This window comes from Microcaecilia unicolor, chromosome 5 (genome assembly GCF_901765095.1).
Source record: "Microcaecilia unicolor chromosome 5, aMicUni1.1, whole genome shotgun sequence".
Lineage (NCBI taxonomy): Eukaryota > Metazoa > Chordata > Amphibia > Gymnophiona > Siphonopidae > Microcaecilia > Microcaecilia unicolor.
The window spans coordinates 179,762,915-179,790,172 of NC_044035.1; the positions used below are offsets into that span (position 1 = coordinate 179,762,915).

Below are 27,258 nucleotides of genomic sequence, written 5' to 3' on the forward strand. Positions count from 1 at the left end.
TGTGAGAATGAGAGTGTGTGCAAGTGTGTATGTGAGACACAGTGTGATAGAGTGTGTGTGTGTGCCCATCCATGCTCCTCTGTCCCCTGCCCCCTCCATTCATCCCTATCCAGCATTTTCCCTCTCTGCCTGAGGCCTGCCCTGCAATCCATATCCATCCATGCCCATCTGTCCCCTCCATTCATCCCTATCCAGCAATTCCCCTCTCCCTGAGTCCTGCCCTTCCAATCCATGCCCATCCATGCTCATCTGTCACCTGGCCCCTCCATTTTTTCCCTATCCAGCATTCCCCTCTCTGCCTGAGGCCTGCTCTGCAATCCATATCCATCCATGCCCATCTGTCCCCTCCATTCATCCCTATCCAGCAATTCCCTTCTCCCTGAGTCCTGCCCTTCCAATCCATGCCCATCCATGCTTATCTGTCACCTGGCCCCTCCATTTTTCCGTATCCAGCATTTCCCCTCTCTGCCTGAGGCCTGTCCTGCAATCCATATCCATCCATGGCCATCTGTCTCCTCCATTCATCCCTATCCAGCAATTCCCCTCTCCCTGAGTCCTGCCCTTCCAATCCATGCTCCTCTGTCACCTGGCCCCTCCATTCATCCCTATCCAGCAATTCCCCTCTCTGCCTGAGGCCTGCCCTGCAATCCATATGCATCCATGGCCATCTGTGCCCTCCATTCATCCCTATCCAGCAATTCCCCTCTCCCTGAGTCCTGCCCTTCCAATCCATGCCCATCCATGCTCATCTGTCACCTGGCCCCTCCATTTTTCCCTATCCAGCATTTCCCCTCTCTGCCTGAGGCCTGCCCTGCAATCATATGCATCCATGGCCATCTGTGCCCTCCATTCATCCCTATCCAGCAATTCCCCTCTCCCTGAGTCCTGCCCTTCCAATACATGCCCATCCATGCTCATCTGTCACCTGGCCCCTCCATGTTTCCGTATCCAGCATTTCCCCTCTCTGCCTGAGGCCTGTCCTGCAATCCATATCCATCCATGGCCATCTGTCTCCTCCATTCATCCCTATCCAGCAATTCCCCTCTCCCTGAGTCCTGCCCTTCCAATCCATGCTCCTCTGTCACCTGGCCCCTCCATTCATCCCTATCCAGCAATTCCCCTCTCCCTGAGTCCTGCCCTTCCAATCCATGCCCATCCATGCTCATCTGTCACCTGGCCCCCTCCATTTGTCCCTATCCAGCATTTCCCCTCTCTGCCTGAGGCCTGCCCTGCAATCCATATCCATCCATGGCCATCTGTCCCCTCCATTCATTCTTATCCAGCAATTCCCGTCTCCCTGAGTCCTGCCCTTCGAATCCATGCCCATCCATGCTCATCTGTCACCTGGCCCCTCCATTTTTCCCTATCCAGCCATTGCCCTCTCTCCCTGAGGCCTGCCCTGCAATCCATTTCCATCCATGCCCATCTGTCCCCTCTATTCATCCCTATCCAGCAATTTCCCTCTCTCCCTGAGTCCTGCCCTCCCAATCCATGCCCATCCATGCTCCTCTGTCCCCTGCCCCCTCCATTCATCACTTTCCAGCAATTGCCCTCTCTTCCTGAGCCCTGCCATCCCAATCCATGCCCATCCATGCTCCTCTGTCCCCTGCCGCCTCCATTCATCCTTTTGCAGCAAGTCCCCTATCTCCCTTTCATGACCCCCCTTGCATCCATGCTCCTCTCTCTCCCATGTCCCAGCCTGGGCCGCCCTCTTCTCCCCCCCCCCCCCTTCGCATCCATGCTGTCGTTTCTCCCCTGCCCTCCCGCTCCCATTGTTGTTCTTTAGTGGCCACCCTCTTCTCTCCCCCCAACATGGTTGTTTTGTTTTTTTTTTTCTTGTTTTTAAATTTACCTCCGTGCCGGTTCCGGCAGCGAAGCGTCAGGGAAGGAGGCGGCGCTCCCGACGTCTAGGTTTCCCTTCGCTGTGTTCCGCCTTCTTTTGACGTCATCCTTGACGTCAGAAGAAGGCGGAACACAGCGAAGGGAAGGCTAGACGTCGAGAGCGCCGCCTCCTTCCCTGACGCTTCGCTGCCGAGCGTTGCGATTGGTTGAGTGTCATTGCTCCGCCCTCGACATCATCACGTTTGACGCGTGGGCGGGGCAGACACAATGCGATCTCACCCCCTTCACTTTAGAATGTTGGCTAACAGAGGCTTCATTAGAACGTTGGAGGTGCGTTTTATATAGAGAGATTTTTTGCCCACCTAAGTACTTCTACAGTAACGATTAAATAAGGGTAAATAAATCATCTGTAGATATTGGCTTAAAATCTAACCAGTACCTATCTGCAGGACTGGAACCATTGGGAATTTGATAAGCATCTAACATCCCTGTTGGAATCTTATATTGGGCTAGCTCTAACTGTACTTTAATCACGCGTAGTAAGTAAAAACATTTCTTGACCGTAGCAGAAATGTGAGAGGAAACCGTTAAAGCACTATCCAAGTGAACACCAAGATATTTCAAAAAGTCAACTAATCAAATGGGAACACCATCAATGGTAGGAGTAACAGAAGGGTCAAAGTAGTCACAGCACAGACCCCTGGGGAATCCCACTATCTACCCTTCTTCATTGAGAATATTGACCATTTAACCTTACTCTCTGTTTTCTATCTTGTAACCAGCTCTTAATCCACAATAGGACATTACCTCCTAGCCCATGACTTTCTAATTTCCTCAAGAGTCATTCATGAGGTACTTTTGTCAAATACCTTTTGAAAATCCAGATACACAATATCGACTGGCTCACCATTCTCCTCATGTTTATTCACCCCTTCAAAGAAACCTAGTAGATTGGTGAAGTAAGATTTCTCTTGACTAAATCTTTTGTATATGTAATTGTGTTCTTTATAATAGTATCCACTGTTTGCCTGGCACCAATGTCAGGCTCACTGGTCTATAATTTCCCAGATCACATCTGGAACCCTTTTTAAAAATTGTCATTACATTGGCAGCACTAAGCTTGTCTGGTTCCATGCCTTCTACACAGGATTTCTTTGTGTTTAACCATGGGCATAGTTTGACTGTTTCATTTGGGGGAAGGGTAAAGTATGGCACATTAGCATATTCATTTGCATACATACATCTTATACATATTCATTATGGTTATTCAAAACACACACACACACACGCCTAAAACACTGAATATGAAGCCAGATTATATATATATATATATATATTTTTTTTTTCTTTTAACTGAAATAAGCCAGCACCATGGGAAAATGTCTCTCATTATGTCTCCTCTCACATTCACATAAATTAACAAGGGGACAGTGCACTTTCCCCTTTCCTCTTACATAGGCCTGACACAATCACCCACCCATTTTCTCCTTCTCCAAATTCCAGCTCTTTCTCCATTCCTTCCTCCTTACCAGTACTTCCTGATACCATGCACATGGATAGAAAAACATAGCACCCCCCCCCCCACTCCAACCCCACTCCAAACATGCAAAGCTTTTTTCCTTGGGCGATCCACAGGCAGTATTTTCTTTCTACCCCTTCTTCCCCAGAGGCAGCACTTACCTCCCAGGCATAACTTTTTTCCTCTTGGCTCCCTTCACTGACAGCACTTATCCCCAGGAGAAACTCACAGCAATCTGCTGCCTGAGGCTAGGGATGAGGTGGCATTCCCCTAGGCACCCAAAGCAGAAGGCCCCCTGAAAACTCTGATCAGGAAGGAGGGTGAGGAGCTTCCCTCACATTAAACACTATTTAGGCAGTTGCCCCAAGAAAAAATGAATGCAATTTCCCAAGCAATACAAAAAAAAACTGCCAACATTGGTTATAATCAACAACAATTACCTGAGGTAAATTATGCTGTTTGGAACTCTACTATAAAAAAAATACTGACTCCTGACTTTGCATTGCCACAGTGTTAAATGCAAGCATGTATTCTGCATCCACAGGAGCCTTCCTCATGCGACAATGTATGCAGAGTGAACTAGAGCATTTCTACCAGCTATATTCCCAGATATTCAATGCCAGGCCATGTCCAGGCACCAGAACTGAATATCCGGGCATACTTAGCTGGATAAAGCATTGGTTAGGGTGGTGGACTCTGGTCCTGGGGAACTGAGTTCGATTCCCACTTCAGGCACAGGCAGCTCCTTGTGACTCTGGCCAAGTCACTTAACCCTCCATTGCCCCAGGTACAAATAAGTACCTGTATATGTAAGCCACATTGAGCCTGCCATGAGTGGGAAAGCGCGGGGTACAAATGTAACTAAAAAAAAAAAAAAAAAGCTGTTTATGTGCGTATTGTAAGGGGTTGGAAAAAAAGCCTGACTAAAAGAGGGCTGAGGCAGGAGCTCAAGGAAGAAGTGTTCTTAAGGAAGAGAAAGTTTCACTCACAGGTTCCTAGTAGACATGAGATTCACCCCCTAGTGGCCAAGAGGCCAGTCAGAATATTGACTAGGGGTACGAACTACCATAATCCATCACTTCCTATGCAAAACTCTCAGTAATTGGAGGGCGGGGGAGATGATTGGGAAATGGTCTCTGATCAGGGTGATGAGAAGCAGCTGGGGAAACCCTGTGGGGAGGAGGCTATGGAATATGATAAAATGGAGACAGCTGAGGGAATGGGGGAGGAGAGTATGAAGATTTCAGTATTAGCTCGAAACCAAGGGGGTAAAGTAAAAGGTTTTCTGGCTGCTACAATACCTAAACTGTTTAAGATTGGGGAAAGAAGGCTGGTGCAGTTGGGAAGGAACCAGTGGAGGAAGCTAGCCTGGTAAATTACCCAAGGGGGCAGAAGGAAGTGCTATGAAGGGATGAGCTATGAGGAAGAAATGAAATGAAACTGTGTTGAGGAATGACATGAGACTGGGTTGATGAAATGAAATGATGGTGGTGAAAAGCTAAAGGAAGTGACAAACTGCTGGAAAGTATAAAGCGGTGTCAGAAGAAGCTGGACAATAATTAAATCTTCCTGAGGAAGGGAGCTGGAAGTGTGTTGGGGAAAGTGGAATCAATGTGTGAAGTAAAAGTTGTGAACTGTGTGACTAAAGATTATGCAAATAAAACCCCTAACTTATAAGAAGTATTGGAGTTGCTGTGCATTTTTGGTGAACACTATCGTAAAGATAACTGGGGTAGCAGCCATTTGAGAGGAGTGTCGGAACCGGAGGGTGCAAAGTAAGGACAGGACCGTGGTTGGAGCCTCCTAGCCAACAGTGAATCTGGAGAAGCTAAGTTGTGTCAGCCCTGGCTAGTTGGTGGAAGACAGACCAGCAGACAGTATTAAGCACTTAACTGGCTAGGATGAAGCACATAAAGATAGTGCTATGTTTTAGGCGGTAACCTAGCTGGTTAAGTGCTTTATCCCTTTACAACTCGCCAGACAAAAATATTCAATTTGTGATTATCACTTCAGGAACAGCACATGCTCCTTCCACTGTCAGACACTTTGTTTAAAGTAGATGGGTTTCTGTTTGTGTGATGACTATACAAGATGTTTAGACCACTGGTGTTAAGTATACTTATTTTGAGTGGCGGGGGCCTTTGCCCCAGAGCCTGCTTTAAAATAGGGCCAGACACTTTATGAAATAACACAAAACCTTGCAAAATTACATTCAAAACCTATACAGAAAACCTAACCCACAAGGAGGGGCATAATCGAACGGGGCGCCCAAGTTTTCCTGAGGACATCCTCACAGGATGTCCCCAGACAGGGACGGGGAAACCCATATTATCGAAACAAGATGGGCGGCCATCTTTCATTTCGATAATACGGTCAGGGACACCCAGATCTCAACATTTAGGTCGACCTTAGAGATGGACATCCCTAGAGATGGTCGTCCCCGATTTTCGGCGATAATGGAAACCAAGGACGCCCATCTCAGAAACGACCAAATCCAAGCCATTTGGTCGTGGGAGGAGCCAGCATTCGTAGTGCACTGGTCCCCCTCACATGCCAGGACACTAACCGGGCACCCTAGGGGGCACTGCAGTGGACTTCAGAAAAAGCTCCCAGGTGCATAGCTCCATTACCTTCTGTGCTGAGCCACACAAAACCCACTCCCCATAACTGTACACCACTACCATAGCCCTTAGGGATGAAGGGGGGGCACCTAGATGTGGGTACAGTGGGTTTCTGGTGGGTTTTGGAGGGCTCACATTTAGCACCACAAGTATAACAGGTAGGGGGAGGGGCCTGGGTCCACCTGCCTGAAGCGCACTGCAGTACCCACTAAAACTGCTCCAGAGACCTGCATACTGCTGTCATGGAGCTGGGTATGATATTTGAGGCTGGCATAGAGGCTGCAAAAAATATTTAAAAATTTTTTTTAGGGTGGGAGGGGGTTAGTGACCACTGGGGGAGTATGGGGAGGTCATCCCCAATTCCCTCCGGTGGTCATCTGGTCATTTAGAGCATATTTTTGTGGCTTGGTTGTTAAAAAAAAAGACTAAGTAAAGTCGGCCAAGTGTTCGTCAGGGACGCCCTTCTTTTTTCCATTATCGGCCGAGGATGCCCATGTGTTAAGCATGCCCCAGTCGCCTTCGCTATGCTTTCGGCATGCCCCCGTGAACTTTGGTCGTCCCCGCGACGGAAAGCAGTTGAGGACGCCCAAAATCGGCTTTTGATTATGCCGATTTTGGCGACCCTGGGAGAAGGACACCCATCTCCCGATTTGTGTCAAAAGATGGGTGCCCTTCTCTTTTTATGTTTAAATCTTTTTATTAAACAAAATACATTCATGTACTGTAGTCATATCACAACTCAAGGTATTACCGCATGTTAACTTCTAATAACTACTACTTTCAACTTATTGTCTGATTATGTCTTTTAGCAACTTATATTCCCCCTACATTCCCTGTCCCTCCCCCCTCCCTTCCATCCCTTCTCCGCTCCCCCCTCCCTCCCACCCTCCCTCCTCTGTTCCTCAGTTTAGTGGCTTTCTAGACATTGCAGGGTCTGCCCAAAGTCTCACATATCTAATTAGCAGTTAAGTAGTCTCCTCCTGGCTGCTGGCTGCAGAGTGTCCCAGAAATTGCTCCAAATACTTGTCAGGCGTTTGCCCGCTTCTGTGTCAAAGTCTTGTACTCCACGCCTTTCTAGTTTCAACATCTCTATCATCTGTACCCTCCATTGGGCCAAAGTTGGTCTTGCACTCTCTCTCCAGTTTGTCAGTAGTACTCTTTTCCCCTGTAACAGCATTCTTTTTAAAAATCCCTTCAAGCCCGCAACTCGGCGGCCCTCATTTTTAAAGTCCTCGAATAAGAGCAAAGGTTGTACAGGCACTGTACAGTTCCAATACTTCTCAGTAGCTCCTATCACTGCTCTCCAGAAGCTCTGCACCTGCGGACATGTCCAGAACATATGGCTCAATGTAGCTGGATCTTGGCCACATTTCAAACATGCCCCTGAGGCTCCGAACTTTGCCTTGTATGCTCGGTCAGGCGCCACATAAAGTCTCAATGCAAATCTGTACTGCAACTCCCAATCACGGGGGAACGTGACACTTTTCCGTATACTATTCAGGAATCCTGTAAACAGCGTCTCTGTCACTTCCTCTTTAAGGTCTGTCGTCCACTTTTTTGCATAGCCTCTGTAGTCTATGTCCTCTGTTGAATCCAGGAGGTTTCTGTGAAAGAATCTCAATGGCACCACATTCTGCGCTCCCAAAGTCAATGCCGAGCTGATAACCTCCTGCACGTCCTCGCATAGGTTCATCCTGTCCAATGAGTGTATATAATGTCTCACTTGCAAATATGCAAGGGGGTCTGCCCTCTGTAGTCCAAACTCTCGCTGCAGTTCAGCCAGACTCTTAATTTGTCCTTCCTCATCCAGTATCTGATAAAGATATAAAATCCCTCGCGAGTGCCATTCCTCAAATGTTCTAGTAGAGGTTCCCACCGGGAAATCCGGATTATGTTTTAGTGGCAGAAAGGGCGTCGCTGCCGGCGAGAATCTGTGTCGCCTACACAACCATCTCCATGCTTCCCGCGCTGAGTTGACGAATGGATTTTTCTTGATCTCCAGCTGCGGCCTCCTCCCCGTGGTGTGCAGCAGCCATCCCAGGTGTTCCCTGGGAGACAGCAATGTCTCTATTGCAGTTGGCGTGAAGTGTTGCGTACCAGCCAGCCAGTCTCTGATGTGTCTTAGTATGCAGGACACTCCTAAGTACCTTACATTCAACAACCCCATTCCCCCATGGGCCCTGGGCTTCTGCAGCACCGATATTGGCAATCTGGGACGCCGTCCCCTCCACAGGAATTCCTGAATCTGTTTATTGAGCTTCCTCTCCTCCCTCCTCCGCATGAACAGTGGCAACATTTGAAATAGATAAAGCCACTTAGGCGCTATCAGCATGTTAACCAACGCTATTCGACCCATTAACGAAATGGGGTAGGCGCCCCAGAGTTGCAGAAGCCGTTGGGTTTCCCTCAGCATTGGAATTACGTTTATCTTGTACAGTGTAGCCAGGTCCCCTGACACCCGGACTCCTAGATATTTAATATTTCCTTCTGCCCATTCCAGTGGAAATCCCCCTTTCCAACTGTCCCTTGTTCCTTTCCCCAATGGCAGCCCCTGCGATTTTGTGAGGTTAAGTTTAAAGCCTGCCAGGTTTCCATATGTCTGCAGCACCTCTAATAAACAATTCAGTGATGAGTGGCCTTCATTCAACAGCAGCAATAGATCGTCTGCATAGGCAAGAATTTTTGTTACTGCCCCTTGGATTTTTATTCCCTCTATTCCCTCCTCTGCCCGCACCTTGCACAACAATGGTTCCAATGAGAGCACAAACAGGAGAGGGGACAGAGGGCAGCCCTGCCGAGTCCCACACTCTATGTCTATCTCACGAGTCCTAACCCCATTAATTATGAGCATTGCCTTAGGTGATGAATATAACGTTCTTATGGCCTGCAAATACCACCCCGTTATTCCTACCCACTGCAGAGTTTCGAACATGAAGGGCCAGAGCACCCTGTCAAATGCGCGCTCCGCGTCCAGACTGACTATAAGACCACCCTCCCCTTCCACCGTTGCATGAATCACGGTCGCTAATAGTTTGCGCACATTAAGCACTGACTGCCGCCCTCTGACAAAACCCACCTGACTATCATGAATCAGCCTGGGCAGCAAGGGAGCCAATCTGTCTGCTAATAATCGTGACAAGATTTTTAGGTCTACATTAATCAGTGATATCGGCCTGTACGACCCGGGGCTCATCAAATCTCTCCCTCCCTTCGGTATCAGACTGATTAAAGCTGTGTTCGCCTGTGGGGGTAGGGTCTCTTGTTCTATCACTTCGGTGTAATATTCCCATAGCGGTCCTATCAACTGATTCCCCAATAATTTATAAAATTCACCCGAATAGCCATCTGGCCCAGGCGCCGAGTATAATTTTAATGCCTTGATAGCCTTCTGGATTTCTTTAGCAGTTATCGGTTCGTTTAGCCCTGCCGTCTCTTCCGCAGTGAGTTGTGGTATCCCCGAGTTTCTCAAATAGGTTCTTATTGCCTCTGAATTCTCCTCCCCCCTTTGATATAGGGCTGCGAAGTGACTCCAGAATGTTTCAGCTATTTCTTCTGTTCTAGTCTTCACCTGCCCCATGTTATTTTTAATTGCCACAATAAAGTGGGATCCACGTGCCCCCTTCACCATCCTTGCCAAGCGCCCCCCTGCTATGTCTCCATATTTATACATCTTATATTTCCTGTATATTAGGGAGCGAGTCGTTCGTTCATGCAACAACTCATTCAGAGCTGCTCGTGCCACCGACAGCGTTTCATAGTTCCCTGAAGTGGGTGACTTTATATGTCGCCTCTTTGCTTCTCTGAGCTGACGTTCTCTGTCTATAATGCCTTTTGCAATGCAGCGATTACGCTGACTGACATATGCAATTATGTGACCCCGTATGACTGCCTTTGCCGCTGCCCAGAAGAGCACTGGGTCCTCTGTGTGCTGCGCATTGAATGTACAGTAGTCCTCCCACTTTGCAAGCAAATACTTCTTAAAGTCTGCCGAATGATAGAGATAAGCTGGGAACCTCCAGTTCCCCTGGGCTCTGTAGTATGGCTGCGCTTCAAAATCCACCCAAATCATTGCATGGTCTGAGGGACCCTCCGACCCTATTTTCGCCCCTTGCACTTGACTAAAGAGTTCCTGCGAGAGGAGAATATAATCTAATCTAGAGTGGGTCCTATGGGCCCTTGAAATGTGTGTGTAATCCCTCTCTTCCGGATTCATCAGCCGCCATGCATCTACCAGCCCCGCTAACCTACAGAAAGATTCCAACAATGAGGGGCCCGAAGAAGTCCCTTTGTTACTAGGCCCAGAGCGATCCATTTCCAGATCGAGGACCTGATTCATGTCTCCTGCTACTATTATGGGCAGTTCTGGGTACTGCTGACATTTAGCCAGCAACTGCGAGTAAAAAGCCTTATTGGGTCCTGTAGGTGCATAAACAGCTATCAAGAGCCGGTCCCTACCTTGTAACTTGAGTTTAACCCCCACATATTTCCCTTCTGTATCTTTAAACAGCGGTGTTACTTGACTAGCTAGAGCTTTATGGATTAAAATAGCCACCCCTCCCTTTCTGCCTTTTGCTGGGGAACAGTGTACCTCTCCTACCCATTGCCTTTTCAGTTTTTCGCTTTCCTCTTGTGAGAGCCTGGTCTCCTGAACACAAGCTATTTGGGCCCCCTGTCGTTTCAGGGCATCTAAAATCTTAGTTCTCTTTATTGGGGACGTAATCCCGCAGACATTCCAGGAGACCACCCTTACCTCTCCTCTCTGCTTCTTAACCAGGAGTTTTACTTTGTTTCTCTGCCAGTTCTCTCATTTTGTTGCCCCGGGGGCGCCCAGCCTCCCCCCCAAAGCTTTGCTGTGCCCAGCTATCCAGCTCACCTATCTCCCCCCCTACGTTCTGACTTTGACTTCCCTGCCTTGTGTTCATTTCATATGAGATGCCACGTTGTTTTGAGATTCTGCTCCCCATTTCTTCCCATCTACTCCCCCTTTCCCCCCCTCCCCCCTCCCCTCCCTGCCCCCCCCTGTTCAACTGTAGTTCTGGGTCCATATTCCTACAGACCTAGAGTCACTTCAATGCCAGTGGCCCCCCCACCTCTGTAACTTTTCCAAGGTGCCCAGGTTTCACCCCTTACTATTACAAGGTATTCCAACCCTCAGTGTGCTGAAAAACATAACATTTTTACATTTTCTTTATCATACCTATGCACAGGAGCTTCATTTAGCGTTGTTACTAGCTTGAACATGATTTGCAGTGTTCTCTATCTCATTTATAAACGCTGAGGCCCCTGCCACATCCTCAAAAGACCTCCATCGGCCCTCGTGCTTGATCTTGAGGATAGCTGGGTAAATCAGCATGAATTGGATGCGGGCCTCGTGTAGTTTCTTGCACAACGGGGTAAAGTTTCTCCTCCTTCCCTGCAACTGTGCCGAATAGTCCTGGAATATTCTGATTGTGTGTCCTTCGTATTGAGTAGTATCCCTTTTCATCCGGTATCCCTGCAAGATTTCCACTTTGTGCAAATAATTATGTACTTTAAAGATGACTGCTCTTGGAGCCTGTTTCCCTTCTTGTTTCCTGCCCACGCGATGGATCCGCTCTAAACAAAGCGGGCCCGCGTGATCCGAGAGCGCAAATTCTTCTTTTAGCCATTTTTCTATTTTAGTGCACAGTACACCGTCCCCCACTGATTCGGGGACGCCGATGATTCTGAGGTTTGCTCTCCTTGACCTATTCTCTAGGTCGTCTAAGGCCGACGCCATTTTGTCAATCTTTTCCAGCGCTCGCTCCAGTTTTTGAGCTGCCGGTGCCCCTGCATCCTCTAGCGCCGAAACCCTGCTCTCCAGCTCCGTCGCTCTTTGCACCGTCTCTCCCAGCAGCGTCTCCATGTTTGCTAGCCGCCCCTCCAGCCGCTCCCATCTCGGCTCCATTGCCTTCTCCACCGCCGCTGTAAGTTGCGATAGTTGCTCCAATGAGAACACAGGGTTTTCCAGCGCTTGTTTTGTTTCTGCCGCGCTTTCCGCGCTTTTGGCCTTCTCCTTGTCCTTTTTTTGTCCTCTGCTCGTCATTACTTTTCCCGATGTTTCTACAAATTTGTCCATTTGCTATGCGCTGCCTTCGCTGCGTGTTCTTTTATCTCCCGTCCTGTTTTCGCTTGATTTGAGGTTTTACCGATGAATTAGGAGGTGTTGGGGCCTAAGAGAGCCTGAGAACACGTCTCACTCCCTCTACAGCATCACGTGACTCCCCTTCTCTTTTTAAAATAAGCCTGATAGTGCAATAAATATTACACTGGGCCCTACAGCACCAATATGCCTGCTACTGGGAAACTAACAAAATGGACTATTACACATTCTGACACAGACACTACATGCCAGCAGAATCCTTCACTTCAGTTGACATGCAGAACATAGACAGACCCTCACCCGATACCACACAGGGGACCAAAAAAAAACCCCATGCAGACAAAAACTAAAATTGAGACCCCCCCCCCCCCCCCTTACAAGTAGGGCAATACTGGTAACAGAGAAACAGAAATTTTTTTTTTTCTCTCCTGTACTCTGCAAAATACAAAACTGAAAAAAGTATTAAATAAAAAAAATATTTTTTTCTACCTTTGTTGTCTGAGCACTTTATTTTTCTGATTGGGCTGGTCCCACTTTCCATGTGTCAGTCTTCTAAATTCTTTTCCAGGTTGCCTTTTCCATTACTTCTCTCTCCTCTTGTTATCTTCCTTTCCTTTTCTACATTTGTCTGGTACTGATCTTTTGTTTTATCAGTCCTAGCTCCATCCTGTCTCTCCTTCCTTCCCTTGCCTTCAAGGCCAACCTTCCATCTCTTACCTTATATCCCATGTCCTATTGTCACAGCCAATGTTCACAGCCAATGTCTACAGTTAGACGCAAAGATTAAGACCATTGAAGGACATTAAAGCTAAGTTGAAAAGCTTGTTGTTCAACATGTAACACCTGGGGGGTTTTTAGCTGATGATGAGGAAGACCAACTCCGATTAAAGCATTAGTTTGCATATAAGAGGAGTTTTCTCAAGGCTTTTTCCTCCATACACACACACTTGTGTTACATTAATTGCTAACCCTGTTATTATTTTTGAATCTATTGCCTCTTTTTCACAATCTTTTCAGCCCCATTTCCACCCTCACTCAACCCATCCTTTTTCTCCCATACCCCTCCCTCCATCCCCTTTCAATGCCTCATCCTCTCTCCAGTCTTCCAGGTCATTCGCATTATGTCTCAACCATTCCCCACAGTCAAATCCTTTTCTCTTATCCCTCACTTAACACTTTCACTCAGAGGCTTATTTTCGAAAGAGAAAAACGCCCAAATTCCGACCTAAATCGGGAGATGGACGTCTTTCTCTTGTGGGTGCCCAAATCGGTATAATCGAAAGCCGATTTTGGGCGTTTCAAAACTGCACTCCGTCGCGGGAACGCATAAAGTTGATGGGGGCGTGTCGGAGGCGTGGTGAAGGCGGGACTGAGGCGTGGTTATCGGCTGAGCAGAGATGTGCGTGCTCGGCCGATAATGGAAAAAAGAAAGGCGTTTTCAGAGAGAATTTAGGTCACTTTTGTTGGACCCGTTTTTTTCACGAACAGGTCCCAAAAAAGTGCCCTAAATGACCAGATGACCACCGGAGGGAACCGGGGATGACCTCCCCTGACTCAGCCAGTGGTCACTAACCCCCTCCCACAAAGAAAAAAACGAATGTTAAACACTTTTTTCCCAACTTGTAAGCCAGCCTCAAATGTCATCCCCAGCTCCATGACAGCAGTATGCAGGTCCCCGAAGTAATTTTAGTTTAGTTAGTGCTGTGCGGGACCCATGCAGAGAGGAAAAATCGGAAGAAAAAAAAAAACAAGCAAGTGCAGTCAGGGACGTCTAAATTACCAGGATAGTAAAAGGGGGAATTGAACCAGCAACCTTCTGATTACAAGCTCAGTGCTCTAGCCAGTGCACCACTGATTAGACGTCCTTCCCTTTCCATTAATTCTCTCCAAGTTTCTGTCAGCCAATCACCGCTGTTTAGCTGACTCAGATGTCAGCTAAATGAGCTGTGATTGGCTGACAGAAACTTGGAGAGACTTAATGGAACGGGAAGGATGTCTAATCAGTGGTGCACTGGCTAGAGCACTGAGCTTGTAACTAAAAGGTTGCTGGTACAATTCCCCCTTTTACTATCTTTTAATTTGGACGTCCCTGACTGCACTTGCTTGCTTGTTTTTTTTTTTTCTTCCGATTTTTCCTCTCTGCATGGGTCCCGCGCAGCACCAACTAAAGTAAAATTGCTCTGGGGACCTGCATACTACTGTCATGGAGCTAGGTATGATATTTGAGGCTGGCATAGAGGCATCTCAGGGGGACCAGTGCACTACGAATGCTGGCCCCTCCCACGACCAAATGCCTTGGATTTGGTCGTTTTTGAGCTGGGACGCTTCGGTTTCGATTATCGCTAAAAAAAACAAAAACGCCCAGCTCAAAAAACGCCCTAATCCAATGTATTTTCGAAAAAAAAGATGGACGTCCATTTTTTTCGAAAATACAGTTCGGCCCGCCCCTTCACGGACCCATTCTCAGAGATGGACGTTTTTACAAATGGGCGTTCGCGTTCGATTATGCCCCTCTCATTCTCCCAATCCATCAATATACCCCCCCCCCCCATACTTAAAATTGCCAAGTGTTCACTATCTCCCCGAAACTCCCACTCCCATCTCTCCTATTCATAATTCCCTGCTCTGCTCCCCAATATTCTCCCATTCAATCACCAAGTCCCACTCATCTTCTGCTCTGTTCCTCTCCCCCCCCCCCCCCGCACCCCTAGTCGCATCCATCTTCTGCTCCTTCTCTCTCCCTCCCACCACCTACAACCCCTAGTCCCATCCATCTTTTGTTCCTTCTCCCTCCCCCCCACCCACACCCTCTAGTCCCATCCATCTTCTGCTCCCTTTCTCTCCCCCACACCCCCTAGTCCCATTCATCTTCTTAGTCCCATCCATCTTCTGCTCCTTCTCCCTCACCCCACCCATACCCTCTAGTACTATCCATCTACTCCTTCCCCTTCCCTTCCCTCCCCCCCCCACACCCATACCCCTAGTTACATCCATCTTCTGCCTTCAGTATCTCCTGTCCATTCTCCTCTCTTCATGTTCACCATCACTCCTTCTGTGTCCCTAGCTGTCTTGTCCAGCACTTCCCCTCTGCCCCCTGTCCCTATTCCCCCATATTCAGTATCTGTCCTCTGTGTCCTCATTCTTCCCCGTTTCCATGTTCCACCTTCTGTCCAGCTCCTCCCTCTTCTTTCCCCTGCACCCTCACCCCAGGTCCAGCATCTGTCCCTCTCCTTATCCCTGCCCCCTCCCCAATGTACTGCATGTCTCTCTCTCGCTATATATATCCAGTGTGTTTCCCAATATTCCCCCCCACATACATCCCATCATTCTCTACTCCTAATCCACCATCTGTCTCTCTCTCTCTCTCCCCCTACATACATCCTATCATTCTCTGCTCCCATTCCAGCATGTCTCTCTCTCTCTTTCTATCCCACCTCTGTGGGTCCAGCTTCTCTCACCCTCTGTTCCCCATTGGAGCTCTCTCTTTCCCCTCTCTCTCCCCTGCAGTCTGGCATCTCTCTCTCTCTCTCTAACCCCCTCCCCCCCCAGTGATGTCCCATCTTTTTTACCCTCCCCACCCCCTCCAAATCCGCAGGTACACATCTGTGTATTTTTCTCTCCCCTTCCATCACATGCCCCCCCTGCAGTCTGGCATCTTTCTCCCTTACCCCCCCCCCCCCCAGTAGTCTTATCTTTTTTATCCTTTCCCAACCCCTCCAAATCTGCAGGTACATACATCTGTCTCTCTCATCCCCCTTCCAGCCCCGCGGGGCCCAGCATTGCCCCCCTGCAGTCTGGCATCTCTCTCTCTTACTCCCTCCCCCCTGGTGGTCTCATTTTTTTTTACTCTTCCCCACCCCTGTCTCTCTTGCTCTTCTTCCAGCCCCGCGGGGCCCATTATTGGCCTCCCTTCCCCACCACAGCACTGGAGTCTTCCAATCTCTCTTTCTCTCCTTTCAGCCCCACGGTGCCTAGTAACACTCCCCCCCCCCAGTCTTCCAATCCCCCGAGCCGCCAGCAACCTCAGCGCAAAAGCAGTACAAATGCTGCTTTAGACTTGTCCCCGGAAGCCTCTCTCTCTTATTCAGCTTCCTGTTCCTGCGTAGGCGGGCAGCTGTAGGAGACAGAAGGGCTTCCAGGGCAGGTCTAAAGCAGTGTGCATACTGCTTTCTTGCTGAGGCTGCCGGCGGCTCAGGGGATTGGAAGACTCAGGGAGAGGGACAGCAATACCGGGTGCCGTGGGGCTGGAAGGAGAGAAAGAGAGATGCTGCTGCAGCTGCACCATTCAGTCAGGGGAATGCCAGGCAGTAAAATGGGGTGGCAGTCTGGTGGCTTTCCACTCAGGTGGCAGCTCATTGGGGGGGGGGGGGGAGCAATGCCCCCCAAAACTAAGACCATGGTGTTTAACCCACACATTTTTTAATTCCGTTACTGTTTTCATCTCCACCACCTCACATGAGAGGGCATTCTAGATATCTACCACACTCGCTGTGAAAAAGTACTTTCTGACATTATTCCTGAGTTGGCCACCCTGCTACCTCAATTCATGTCCTCTGGAAAAGGATTGTTTGAAGATTAATACCTTTCAAATATTTGAAAATGTCTGTATCATATCACCCCATTCTCTCCTTTACTCCAGGATATACATGTTGAGGTCCTCAAGTCTCTCCTCAAATGTCTTGTGATACAAACCCTACCCCATTTTCGTCACTTTTCTCTAAACCACATCAAGTCTTTTTAAGTCCTTAGCAAGATATGGCCTCCAAAACTGAACACAATACTCTAGGTGGAGACTCAGCAATGACTTGTACAGGGGCATCAACACCTCCTTTCTTCTGCTTATTGTTTTTAGAATTGTTTCAGATGTTTGTATTGAGTAAACAATTTTGTGTGCATCCTACTGTTTACTGTATTGCTTTTTGGACTTTAGAATTTGCTATGCTACAGTCTCCCTCTCTGCCCTGTACATCTGAATCAAATTTCTTATACAAGGCCTATAGCATAGTTGAAACTGGACTGGGCTACAGACTCTGTATCTGCCCTTTGTCAACTTCATTCAGTCTAAGTACTTACATAATTTAAACATTTCAGTTATATTTGCTCCTATTTGCTGCACGCCCTCGTTCACAAGTTTCACATCCTGATGTACTATATCCACCTGATCCGAAATACTGTCAGCGGCCTCTGAAAATAGTACAAAAAGTAATCTGATTATTATAGATAAGGTTTATTTCTGAATGTCATTTGTTAAGCTGCTATGTGGACCAGAAAGGAGAATAAAGAAAAGCTATGGACCTAGCCTGAAAGAATAAATAACTGGGGTAAAGGATTTATGAACTGGAGATTCAAAATTTTAAATATGAAGGACAATACTGATTTTTGCTGTCTGTGGGGTATCATACATTTTATTTAGACTATCCTATTTGCAGCAGAAGTCACTGTAGGCAATGGTGTAGGAGCATTGCCTGTAAGGACTGGCTCTCAGTTCCCACACTCCTTCCAGCAGAAGTTACTGTAGGGAATGGTATAGGAACACTGCTTTGAGGTGCTCAGAATTCATCATTCCTAGCAGTACACAGTGTAAGGAATGGTATAGGAATTCTGAGGTGAAAGGTGGCCATTTTTTTCAACACAGAATAAACATAAAAAATGACCTGGAATTTAAAAACAAAACAAAACAGAGGAATAATAAGAAAATTATATTAAACACAATGAGTTCCAAAATATCCAACAGTTACAGTACTTGTACTTTACTTCCCCCTTGAATATATGGAGTCAAATGCTAATCAAAGATTTTGGCACTTTATAACTGAAGGGTGTATTGTACAATTATAAAATGTTTGCTTTCCTACCATCCCTTATTATTGAGCTCTATTAATTTTGTCTAAACCAAAGATGACCATTAGAGTCTTTTAACTGAGATGCCCTGCTTCCTTAAAATTACAGTGTAAAACTATTAACAAAAATGTAAGGATGCAATGCACTTAGATAATACCTGAGTATAAAAAAACAGAAATTAGCTCTTAGCATGAAGAGTCTTTTTTGCAACAAGAGGTGCACAATTGTGATGCTCAAGGCCACAAACTGGGTTGAGTTTTAGGATATTGTGACGAAACAGTGGGTTTCTGAGCCTGAAATTGTTATTTTGTGAAGTGTATTTCCTCTAATTGGCCAGCAGATGGTGCTTGGTTTGAGTTTTAAAGCTGTTGCAGAAAAAGACTTTCTCTCTTCCAGTTTCAGTTTATGGAAAGGCAATTGATGCCCTGGGCTCTGATTGACCCTGTATTTCAAATCCAGCCTGCAGGTACTGGATTTCCCCCCGTCTCAGCCAGGGAGCGGAGAGAGAAAGATCTCTTTACTGAGGCCATGTGAGCAGTTATATTTTATAACCTGTGTGTAGCTACAGTTCCTGATCTCCCCAGGAACTGCCCAGGTAGTAAACAAATGTTAGATAGTTTTATAATTGATCATATTCAGCTGCCTGTTATTGTTTGTTGATTTCGGTTCACTGTTCAAGTTCTGTGATAATAAACCTATAGTTTATTAGCTCTGCTGTCCTGGACTGACTAAGAATCCTGGTGGTTTATGTTTTGGGTCTGTGAGTGCTTTCTGGGAACTGTGGGACCCCTGGGAGTGTGGTCCCAGTGTCCTAGAAATCACCAGGGAATAGCATTTGGGTGGGAGACTCACCCAGAGGCAAGTGGAACCTAGTGCATGAGGTTGACTAGTACAGAGCACATGCCCAGGTGTAGGCAGGTGTGAGCAGTGCTAGGAACAGACCTTCTAGGTGGCTGCGGGTTAACTCCCAGTGGGTGCTAGGCATTTCATGACAGTTATCTATGTACAATTAATATACATTAGAAATATTTGCGTACATTTGCTCTGAGAACCTGATTAATTTGCATAGATTGGTTATTCAGTATAACAGAACTATCTATAGTGTCCAAGGGCTAGGGTTGTACACCTCAGGTGACTGTAGCCCAAAGAGGTGGTTATGAAGTTCATGTCAGTAAAGACCTGGTTTACTGCTGTTTTACAGACAAGTTTCTCTGCATATTCACATAAAGACACAAGTAATTAAGTTACTTTCAAAGTATTTCTTTAACTCCTCTAGGTCAGCCTCTGCATCTTTCTTATCTTGCTTTTTCTGGTTCACTTCTTCAAATTTTTTCAAGAATTTAATTCTTTCCTCAGCTTGCAGCAAAAGGGACAATCCCTGGGCAGCATCACTCAAGCGCTCATTAATCAGCTCAAAAGTTTCCATTATATTGAAGGCCCAGAAGAACTTCTTCCACCAGCCCCGTGAGGTATATTTGGCTACCAAAGACTTGGCATTCTCCAAGGTCTGTGAGAGCTCTTCTAACACTTTTCCCACGTCCTTGTTGATTTGGGGCTGTTTCTGGAGAAACTCCACAGGCAACATTAGAATTTTTATGCGATCCACAAGCCTCCCACATTGCTTCTTATTCCACTGTGTCTGGTTATACAATGAATAGATTTCCTTAGCAAGGCCAGCGATGGTCTCCATCCTCTCCATCCTTTAAAACACAAAATTAAAGACACAGCTATGAGACAGAAAGCTTCTAAGATATGTTCCCTGTCGAGCACAGGATATGAATCAGACAGCCTGCATTAAAAGGAGATTGTTCAGTACCTGAAAGTAGTAAGGATCAATATTAAAAAAATCCTTAAGCAGCCAATATCGGTGCTAGAAGCATAAAGGCATATTTCAACAATTTTTATTGATGAATTCACATGGTATACAAGTCCATATCCGTCAATATTAATCTCATAACAAATAATCGCATGTTTATGAACCTGAAACGTCTATCATCAATGTTTTCCAAACTTTTCTCCCCTATCCCTTCCCTCTTGTCTTCTTATATATTTACTAGTAAAAAAGGCCCGTTTCTGACTGTAATGAAATGGGCGCTAGCAAGGTTTTCCTCTGAGTGTGTATGTTTGATAGAGTGAGTGTGAGAGTGACTGTATGATAGGGAGAGAGTGAATGTGTGAGTGTGTGTGTTTGACAGAGATAGTGAGACAGAGTGTGACAGGGTTGATGCTGCTTTAGTGGGAGTTGGTGGCAGGCAGTTTAGAGGTTGGTCAGCGTTGTTGTGGTGTGGGGGCTGTTTGTAAGAGAGGTGTTTTTTTTGTAAAGTTTTGAGGAGAGGTGCAATGAGTGTGTGTGAGGAACTGAGAGGTGGAGGGGTTACCATTGCTGGGGGGTGGGGTGTCAGTATTAGAGTGTATAATATACAGAGTGTGAGTGTCCATGTATCTATGTCGTGCCTCAGTGTGTGTGTGAGTTTGGGGAGGGGTGTTAACTGGGATCCTGTATCACGGAGTGTGTGTCACATAGAGAGTGTGATAGGGTTGCTGGTGCTTTACTGGTAGGGGTGGCAGGGGGGTTGGAGGTTTAGCGTTGCAGGATTGGTAGGATTTTGCCTTCAAAACAATGAAAGTATTAAATGTATGGTGGACTGATCATTTACAGCAGCAATGATTAAAAAAAAAAACAACACCCTCTTGCTGCTGTTGGAAAAAAAGTAGCAGCTTCGGAGAAGCTAAAAAGGCTTTTGTTTTCCTTTTGGTTTGCAGACAATGAAGAGAAAAGTGAGTGAACTTAGGATCTGTTGAGAATTAATAAGACGGTGCAGTAGAGAGGGCTAGGGGACAGGTCCTATTGATTTTGCAGCAGAGGCTGCTGTAACCTTTTCTATTTATAGCATCCCCACGTCTTGATAAAGACTGGAATCCTATAAATAGAAAGCAGAGATGAGAGAAGTATCAGATCAGGACTTTAAGGCGCAGGAGCTTTGTGCTGGGAAGAGGGCAGGAAGGAGAGAAAAGGAGAATTGGGGGGAGGGGGAGAGCTGTTTCAGTGTGTTTACAAATTGAGCACACAGTGGGTTGCATGCAGCCTAATGTACATTTCCCAAATGGATTGAATCCAGCAACAAATGCCTCTCAGCAGGAATCAGACCTTGTCAGCACTGGAAGGGTCTGGCTGTTTAAGTGAAAGACACATACAAAGGAGAGAGGCAGAGCGGCTGGGGTGACTGTTTGCCTGGCCAGAGTTGAATCGCAATGGGAGGGAGTTGATTAAAGGGGCGTGGATGTTTGCTTGCCTATTAATCTGTAAACGTTGTAATGAATAAACATTACCCTGCTTCCCTGAATCTGTGCACTCCGTGCTGTGTGGTAACCCGGGCTGCTGTGAAGTTGAATGAGGTAAACAGCAGGGCTTGGTTTCGATCGGCCAGGCTCCTGGCTCTTTGGGTCTGTAGCTTCTCTTCTCGCTCTGTCTAGGGTGTTTCGTAGGCAGGGGGAGGAGTCGAAGGTGGAGCATCAGAGGACAGTGGAACTGGCGATTCGCTGTGTAATAGCCCCGCCCTTGACGTCATAACGCTGTGATGCGAGGGCGGGGCAGACACTCAAGGGGAAAAATTCCGTTCTCCGAAGACAAGCAGGCTGATATTCTCACAAGTGGGTGACGTCACGTCGGCCCCAGAGGATTTCAAAGCAAAATCTAAAAATCACGGCGTTCCGTCGCGCGAGCGATCGCACTGCGCATGTGCGCACACATCTTCCCGCTCGCTGTGCGGACACGCCCCTCAGTTCTTCTTTTTCCGCGTCTGAGGAGACACGGAGTTCGTTAGTGCTTCGTGTTTTCTTCAGGTCCTCGGAGTTAAATCTCTTTTTTTATTTTACCCTTTTGGGTGTTCTTTATTTTTTCAACCACTGTCTTTAAGCCTTGTACCCGCTGCAACCGGATGCATCGAATGAGTCTCCACCCGCCTCGGCGCCTCCTGCTTTGCAGGTCATTCGGGCGCATCGGCGGATGTGTCTTGGGCCGGATCATCTCCCTGAGAAGTGCAAGTAGTGTCTCAAAGACGAGACGTATGCTACTTGCCAGGGATGCCCAAAGGAGATCAATTTTTGAGTCCGATAGAGACCGATGCATGCTGGGTACAGTGATGCATCGCGTGGGTCTCCACCTGCCTCGGCGCCTCCTGCTTAGCAGGTCATTCGGGCGCATCAGCGGGTGTCGGTACCATCGGTGCCCAGAGCTTTGCTCCCTCTGTTATGGAGGTATCCGAGCATCAGACATCAGTCGGTGCCGAGAGCGTTGCTCCCTCTGTTATGGAGGTATCCTGGCATCGGACGTCGGTACCATCGGTACATCGGTACCAGATGTCATGGGTACCATCGGTACCAGGTATCATCGGTACCATGGGTACCATCGGTACCAGGTATCATCGGTGCCATCGGTACCAGGTATCATGGGCACCATCGGTACCAGGTATCATGGGTACCATCGATACCAGGTATCATCGGTACCATGGGTACCATCGGTACCAGGTATCGGTACCATGGGTACCATCGGTACCGGGTATCATGGGCACCATCGGTACCGGGTATCATCGGTACCATGGGTACCATCGGTACCAGGTATCATCGGTACCATGGGTACCATCAGTATCAGGTATCATGGATACCATCGGTACATGGGTACCATCGATACCAGATATCATGACTATCATCGGTACCAGGTACCATCAGTACCATGGGTACCATTGGTACCAGGTATCATGGGCACCATCGGTACCGGGTATCATGGGTACCATCGGTACCGGGTATCATGGGTACCATCGGTACCATGTGTACCATCGGTACCGTCGGTGCCATCGGTACCGGGTATCATGGGTACCATCGGTACCAGATGTCATGGGTACCATCGGTACCAGGTATCATGGATACCATCGATACCGGGTACCATCGGTGCCATGGGTACCGTTGGTGCCAGGTATCATGGGTACCATCGGTACCGGGGGTCATCGGTACCATGTGTACCATGGGTATTATCAGTACCATCGGTCCCATCTTTGTTATGGACACGCAAGTCATCTGGCAGTCTGGTTTCGATTCCCCAGCATTTCCAGATTCTGCCCTCGGCTTTGGTACCATGGGTACCATCGGATGCCATTGGTGCTAGCGCCTCCTGCGGCATCTAGCTTTTCACCTGGGATTAGATCTCCTTCACCGATGCTGCCTCCGGTATTGGTGTTCGCAGCCTACTGGGTCGATTCTCCTTCACTGGAGTCGTCTGGAGAGTCAACTTCTCGACCCCGTCATAGAGGTAACCACGCCTCCATGTCGGACGGGTTTGGATCTGAGCTGCTCTGTTTGAGTAGTTAGCTCAATTCAATGATGGCTCATCTGATGAACATGAAGGTCATGGGGTTTTCTCTGCTGAGAATTCTCTAGATCTTCTATCTGTCTCGACACATTACAGTGGAGATTGTGAATCAGCCCAAGGCCCCAGATGCTCGAGGTCCTGGACTATCCATCTTCACCTAAGTCTTCTGCCACAAGAAGACTGAATCCCTCAATCGGATCCACGGGGAACCCAGTTTCATTAGGCCTCAGTTACCTCATGATTCTGCGGTGGTGGATTCTGCTCTCAGAACAGATAGGAGTTCTGAGAACTTGCTTCGGCGCCCCCAGGGCCAGAGCATACATCCTTAGCCTCTTTTGGGAGAATGGCGTACCAGGCTGGCATGATCGCGTCCAAAATCAAGTCCTGCCAGATCTTAACATTCCCACCGGAGTAGGCTAAACCTTTTCACCAGGTGGTCAGGTAGCACACGGTGTGTTGCAGGTTCCTGTCCAGGGGCATTTTCGACACTTGTAATGTAACATCTAGATTTCTGCTCTGGGTATAGTGATGCGCAGACTCTCATGACTGTGTGCCTCTCACCTGGAGGAGGGGACTCAGCAGAAAATTGTAGATATTCTGTGCATACACTTCCTCATCTCGGCATCTTAAGGCACAAGGAAACTACTCTTCTCTTTAAAGAACTTCCGAGATGAGGAAGTTCTATAAAGAGAAGAGTAGTTTCCTTGTGCCTTAAGGGATCGTACGTATACTCCTACTTCTCGACAGCCGGTTCAGGCTATGCCACAGCACGCTCGTTCTAGTCAACGGCGTGCACCTAATCAGGCCCCTGCAGCTATTCCGCAAAAAACAGGGAGGGGTTTTTGACTGGCTCCAATTCAGCATAGCCACCATAAAAAAAAAAAAAATGTCCGTACCGGCCAATCTGCCTGTCGGGGGGAAGTTTACATTTTCTCCACCAAAGGTGACTTCTTGTAACCTCCAACCGGTGGGTTTTCAAATAGTCCGGTTAGGATACATTCTCAATCTGGAATCAAACCCTCCACATTGCTCATTGGGAGGTTAATCCTTTAGCTTCCATCACAAGTGGGTACTTGCAGAAGAACTCTCTGCCTTTCTCAGCGCCAATGCAGTCGAGCCCGTTCCACCAGGGCAAGAAGGGTTGAGATTCTTTCCAGGTGCTTCCTTGTGGGTTGCGTCCCATCATAGACATAAGGGGCCTAAACAGATATTTGGTTCAGGATGCGTTCCCTGGGCATCCTTCTTCCCATACTTCAGGAAAACAATTGGTTATGCTCTCTGGACTTACAGGATACTTATACCCAGTTTGCGTCCAGAGTATGTGTTTCCTAGTGCCTGGATGTTGTTGCAGCGTATCTTCATGGACTGGGAGTGCATGTGTTCCCTTAACACGATGATTGCCCGTCTCAACAGATTACAGCACAGTAAATATTGAGACTTCTAGGCACATGGCTTCCACAGTTCACGTAACTCCCATAGCACTTTTACACATGACATCCGCTCAGTGCATCCTAGCTTCCCAGTGGTATCAAGTTCAGGGTATCTAGAGGATGTGACCAACTGTTCACCAGTTTTCGGAATTCCCTTCAGAGGTGGTCAATTCTCTCCATTTTGATTCTGAGGCGTCCCGTCCAACTTCCTCAGTCACAAAAGCTGCTGACGAAGGTTGCATCCCTCCTGGCTATCCAACCAAATTATTTTAATTCAACCAAACAATCGGGTTGTGATGTACTCGATAACAAAGGAGTACTGGATCTTGCCCTTTGAGTCAGGATGCCATGCAGATGTAGCGGTGGGCCCGCCAACGCGGCATGTTTTCTCCAAGCCACTTATCTAGTTGGCGTAAACAGCAGTCTGGCCGACAGGCTGAGCAGGATAATGCTACAGTCATGGTTGTTGAGCATGGCTGTAGCTCGAGAGATCTTCCGGAAGTGAGATACCCCCTCAGTGGATCTTTTTGCTACTTAGTCCAATCACAAAGTCCCTCAGTTCTGTTCCAGGCTGCAGGTTCACGGCAGGCTAGCATCGGATGCCTTTCTCCTTCATTGGGGACAAGCTTTCTGTATGCGTATCCTCCCATACCTCTGGTGGAAAAGACTTGCTGATTCTCAAGCAAGATTGTGGAGCCATGATTCTGATCGCTCCCTTCTAGCCGCGTCAGATATGGTTCCCTCTTCTTCTGGAGTTGGAATGTTTTCCAGCTCTCATTACGCAGAACGAGGGGGCACTTCTACATCTCAACCTCCAATCTCTGGCTCTCACGGTCTGGATGTTGAGAGTGTGGATTTCGTTGAGTCTTCCAGAGAGTGTCTCCCGAGTCTTGTTTGCTTCCAGAAAAGATTCCACAAAGAGGTGTTATTCTTTTTTCATGGAAGAGGTTTGCCGTCTGGTGTGACAGCAAGGCCCTAGATCCTGCCTCTTGTCTTATACAGACCTTGCTTGAGTTCTTTCTACACCTGTCTGAGTCTGGTCTCAAGACCAACTCTGTCAGTGTTCATCTTCGTGCAATAAGAGCTTATCATCAACGTGTAGAAGGTTAGCCTTTAGCTGTCCACTTCATGAGAGGTTTACTTCTCCCCCAATATTGAGAGAATTCCTTGTATGTGTCTAGGGGGGTTATTTCTGTTGGGCTTAGCACCCCCAATAATTTGAAAGTTAGATCTTATGCTTCGGTCAAAGCCCCTATCACTCCTTATCCAGTATCTTGGGGTCTCAATGTCGTTTTCATCCAGCTGCTGCAAGCTCAATTCGGGCCACTGGATTCCTGCCATCTGAAGTATTGGACCTGGAAGATCATTTTCTTTGGTGGCTGTTCCTTCAACTCATAAGGTCGGTGAGCTTCAGACTCTAGTAGCTCAAGCGCCTTACCTTACTTCTCATCTTAACAGAGTAGTTCTCCGCATGCAGCCAAAGTTCTTACTGGCGCTGGTATCAGAGTACCATCTGATCCAGTCAATTGTCTTGCCAACATTCTTTCTCCCTCATTTTACAAGCCCTGACGAAAGCAAGCTGCGCACTTTTTACGTGGAGCGGACGAGCTCCCTCAGACAGTCCGCCCAGTTGTTTATTTCTTTTAATGCCAGTTGCTGTCGGAAACCGCACCATTTCTTCTTGGCTAGCAGATTGCATCTCCTTCGTTTTTGTCCAAGCTGGACTGACTCTAGAGGGCCATGTCACGGCTCACAAAATTAGAGCCATGGCTGAGTCGGTGGCTCATCTAAGATCAGTCACTATTGAAGAGATCTGCAAGGCTGCGGTGTGGTCATCAGTCCACACATTCACATTTCACTACTGCCTTCAGCAGGATAGCCGACGCGACAGTCGTTTGGGCAGTCGGGGCTGCAGGAACTTATTTGGGGTTTAGAATCCAACTCCAACCCTCCTAGGCCCATGTTTGTTCTGTTCCAGGCTACACTCATTTAGATGTTTCTTCTTTTCAGGTCAATTTTTTATTCTGGCCTCGCCGTTGCGAGACTCAATTGACCACTGTTTGTTGTGTTGTGTAAGCCTGGAAGCTAGGGATACCCCACTTGTGAGAATATCAGCCTGCTTGTCTTCGGAGAAAGAGTAGTTACTTACCTGTAACAGGTGTTCTCCGAGGACAGCAGGCTGCATATTCTCACAAACCCTCCCACCCTCCCCTTTTGGAGTTGTCTCCTTCATCTTTTGGATTAACTGAGGGGCGTGTCCGCACAGCGAGCGGGAAGATGTGTGCGCACATGCGCAGTGCGATCGCTCGCGCGACGGAACGCCGTAAAGAGATTTTTAGATTTTGCTTGAAATCCTCCAGGGCCGACATGACGTCACCCACTTGTGAGAATATGCAGCCTGCTGTCCTCGGAGAACACCTGTTACAGGTAAGTAACTACTCTATCTCTGGCACCTCAAAACCGGAAGTGGCAGCTTCATAGAACGTTGGGGTTGCGAATTATGTGCGGAAGGGGCGTGGCTG

The 27,258-nt window shown here is 47.6% G+C and overlaps 1 protein-coding gene across 5 annotated transcripts in view; it reads right to left on the reverse strand.

Annotated features, from left to right (window-relative positions):
• The window catches only part of MLKL (mixed lineage kinase domain like pseudokinase), a 190,597-nt gene that overhangs the window by 131,756 nt on the left and 31,583 nt on the right, over positions 1–27,258 (reverse strand). For 4 of the 5 annotated variants that reach the window (XM_030203626.1, XM_030203629.1, XM_030203625.1 and 1 more), the window contains exons 2-3: positions 19,190–19,641; positions 17,177–17,287 (exon numbers count right to left, since the gene is read on the reverse strand). In XM_030203626.1, the coding sequence (XP_030059486.1) occupies positions 17,177–17,287; positions 19,190–19,640 (562 nt within the window). In that variant the 5' untranslated portion in view covers position 19,641. Of the gene's footprint in view, positions 1–17,176; positions 17,288–19,189; positions 19,642–21,271; positions 21,392–27,258 lie in introns of those variants that run through there. The other variant, XM_030203627.1, reaches the window with a different exon arrangement.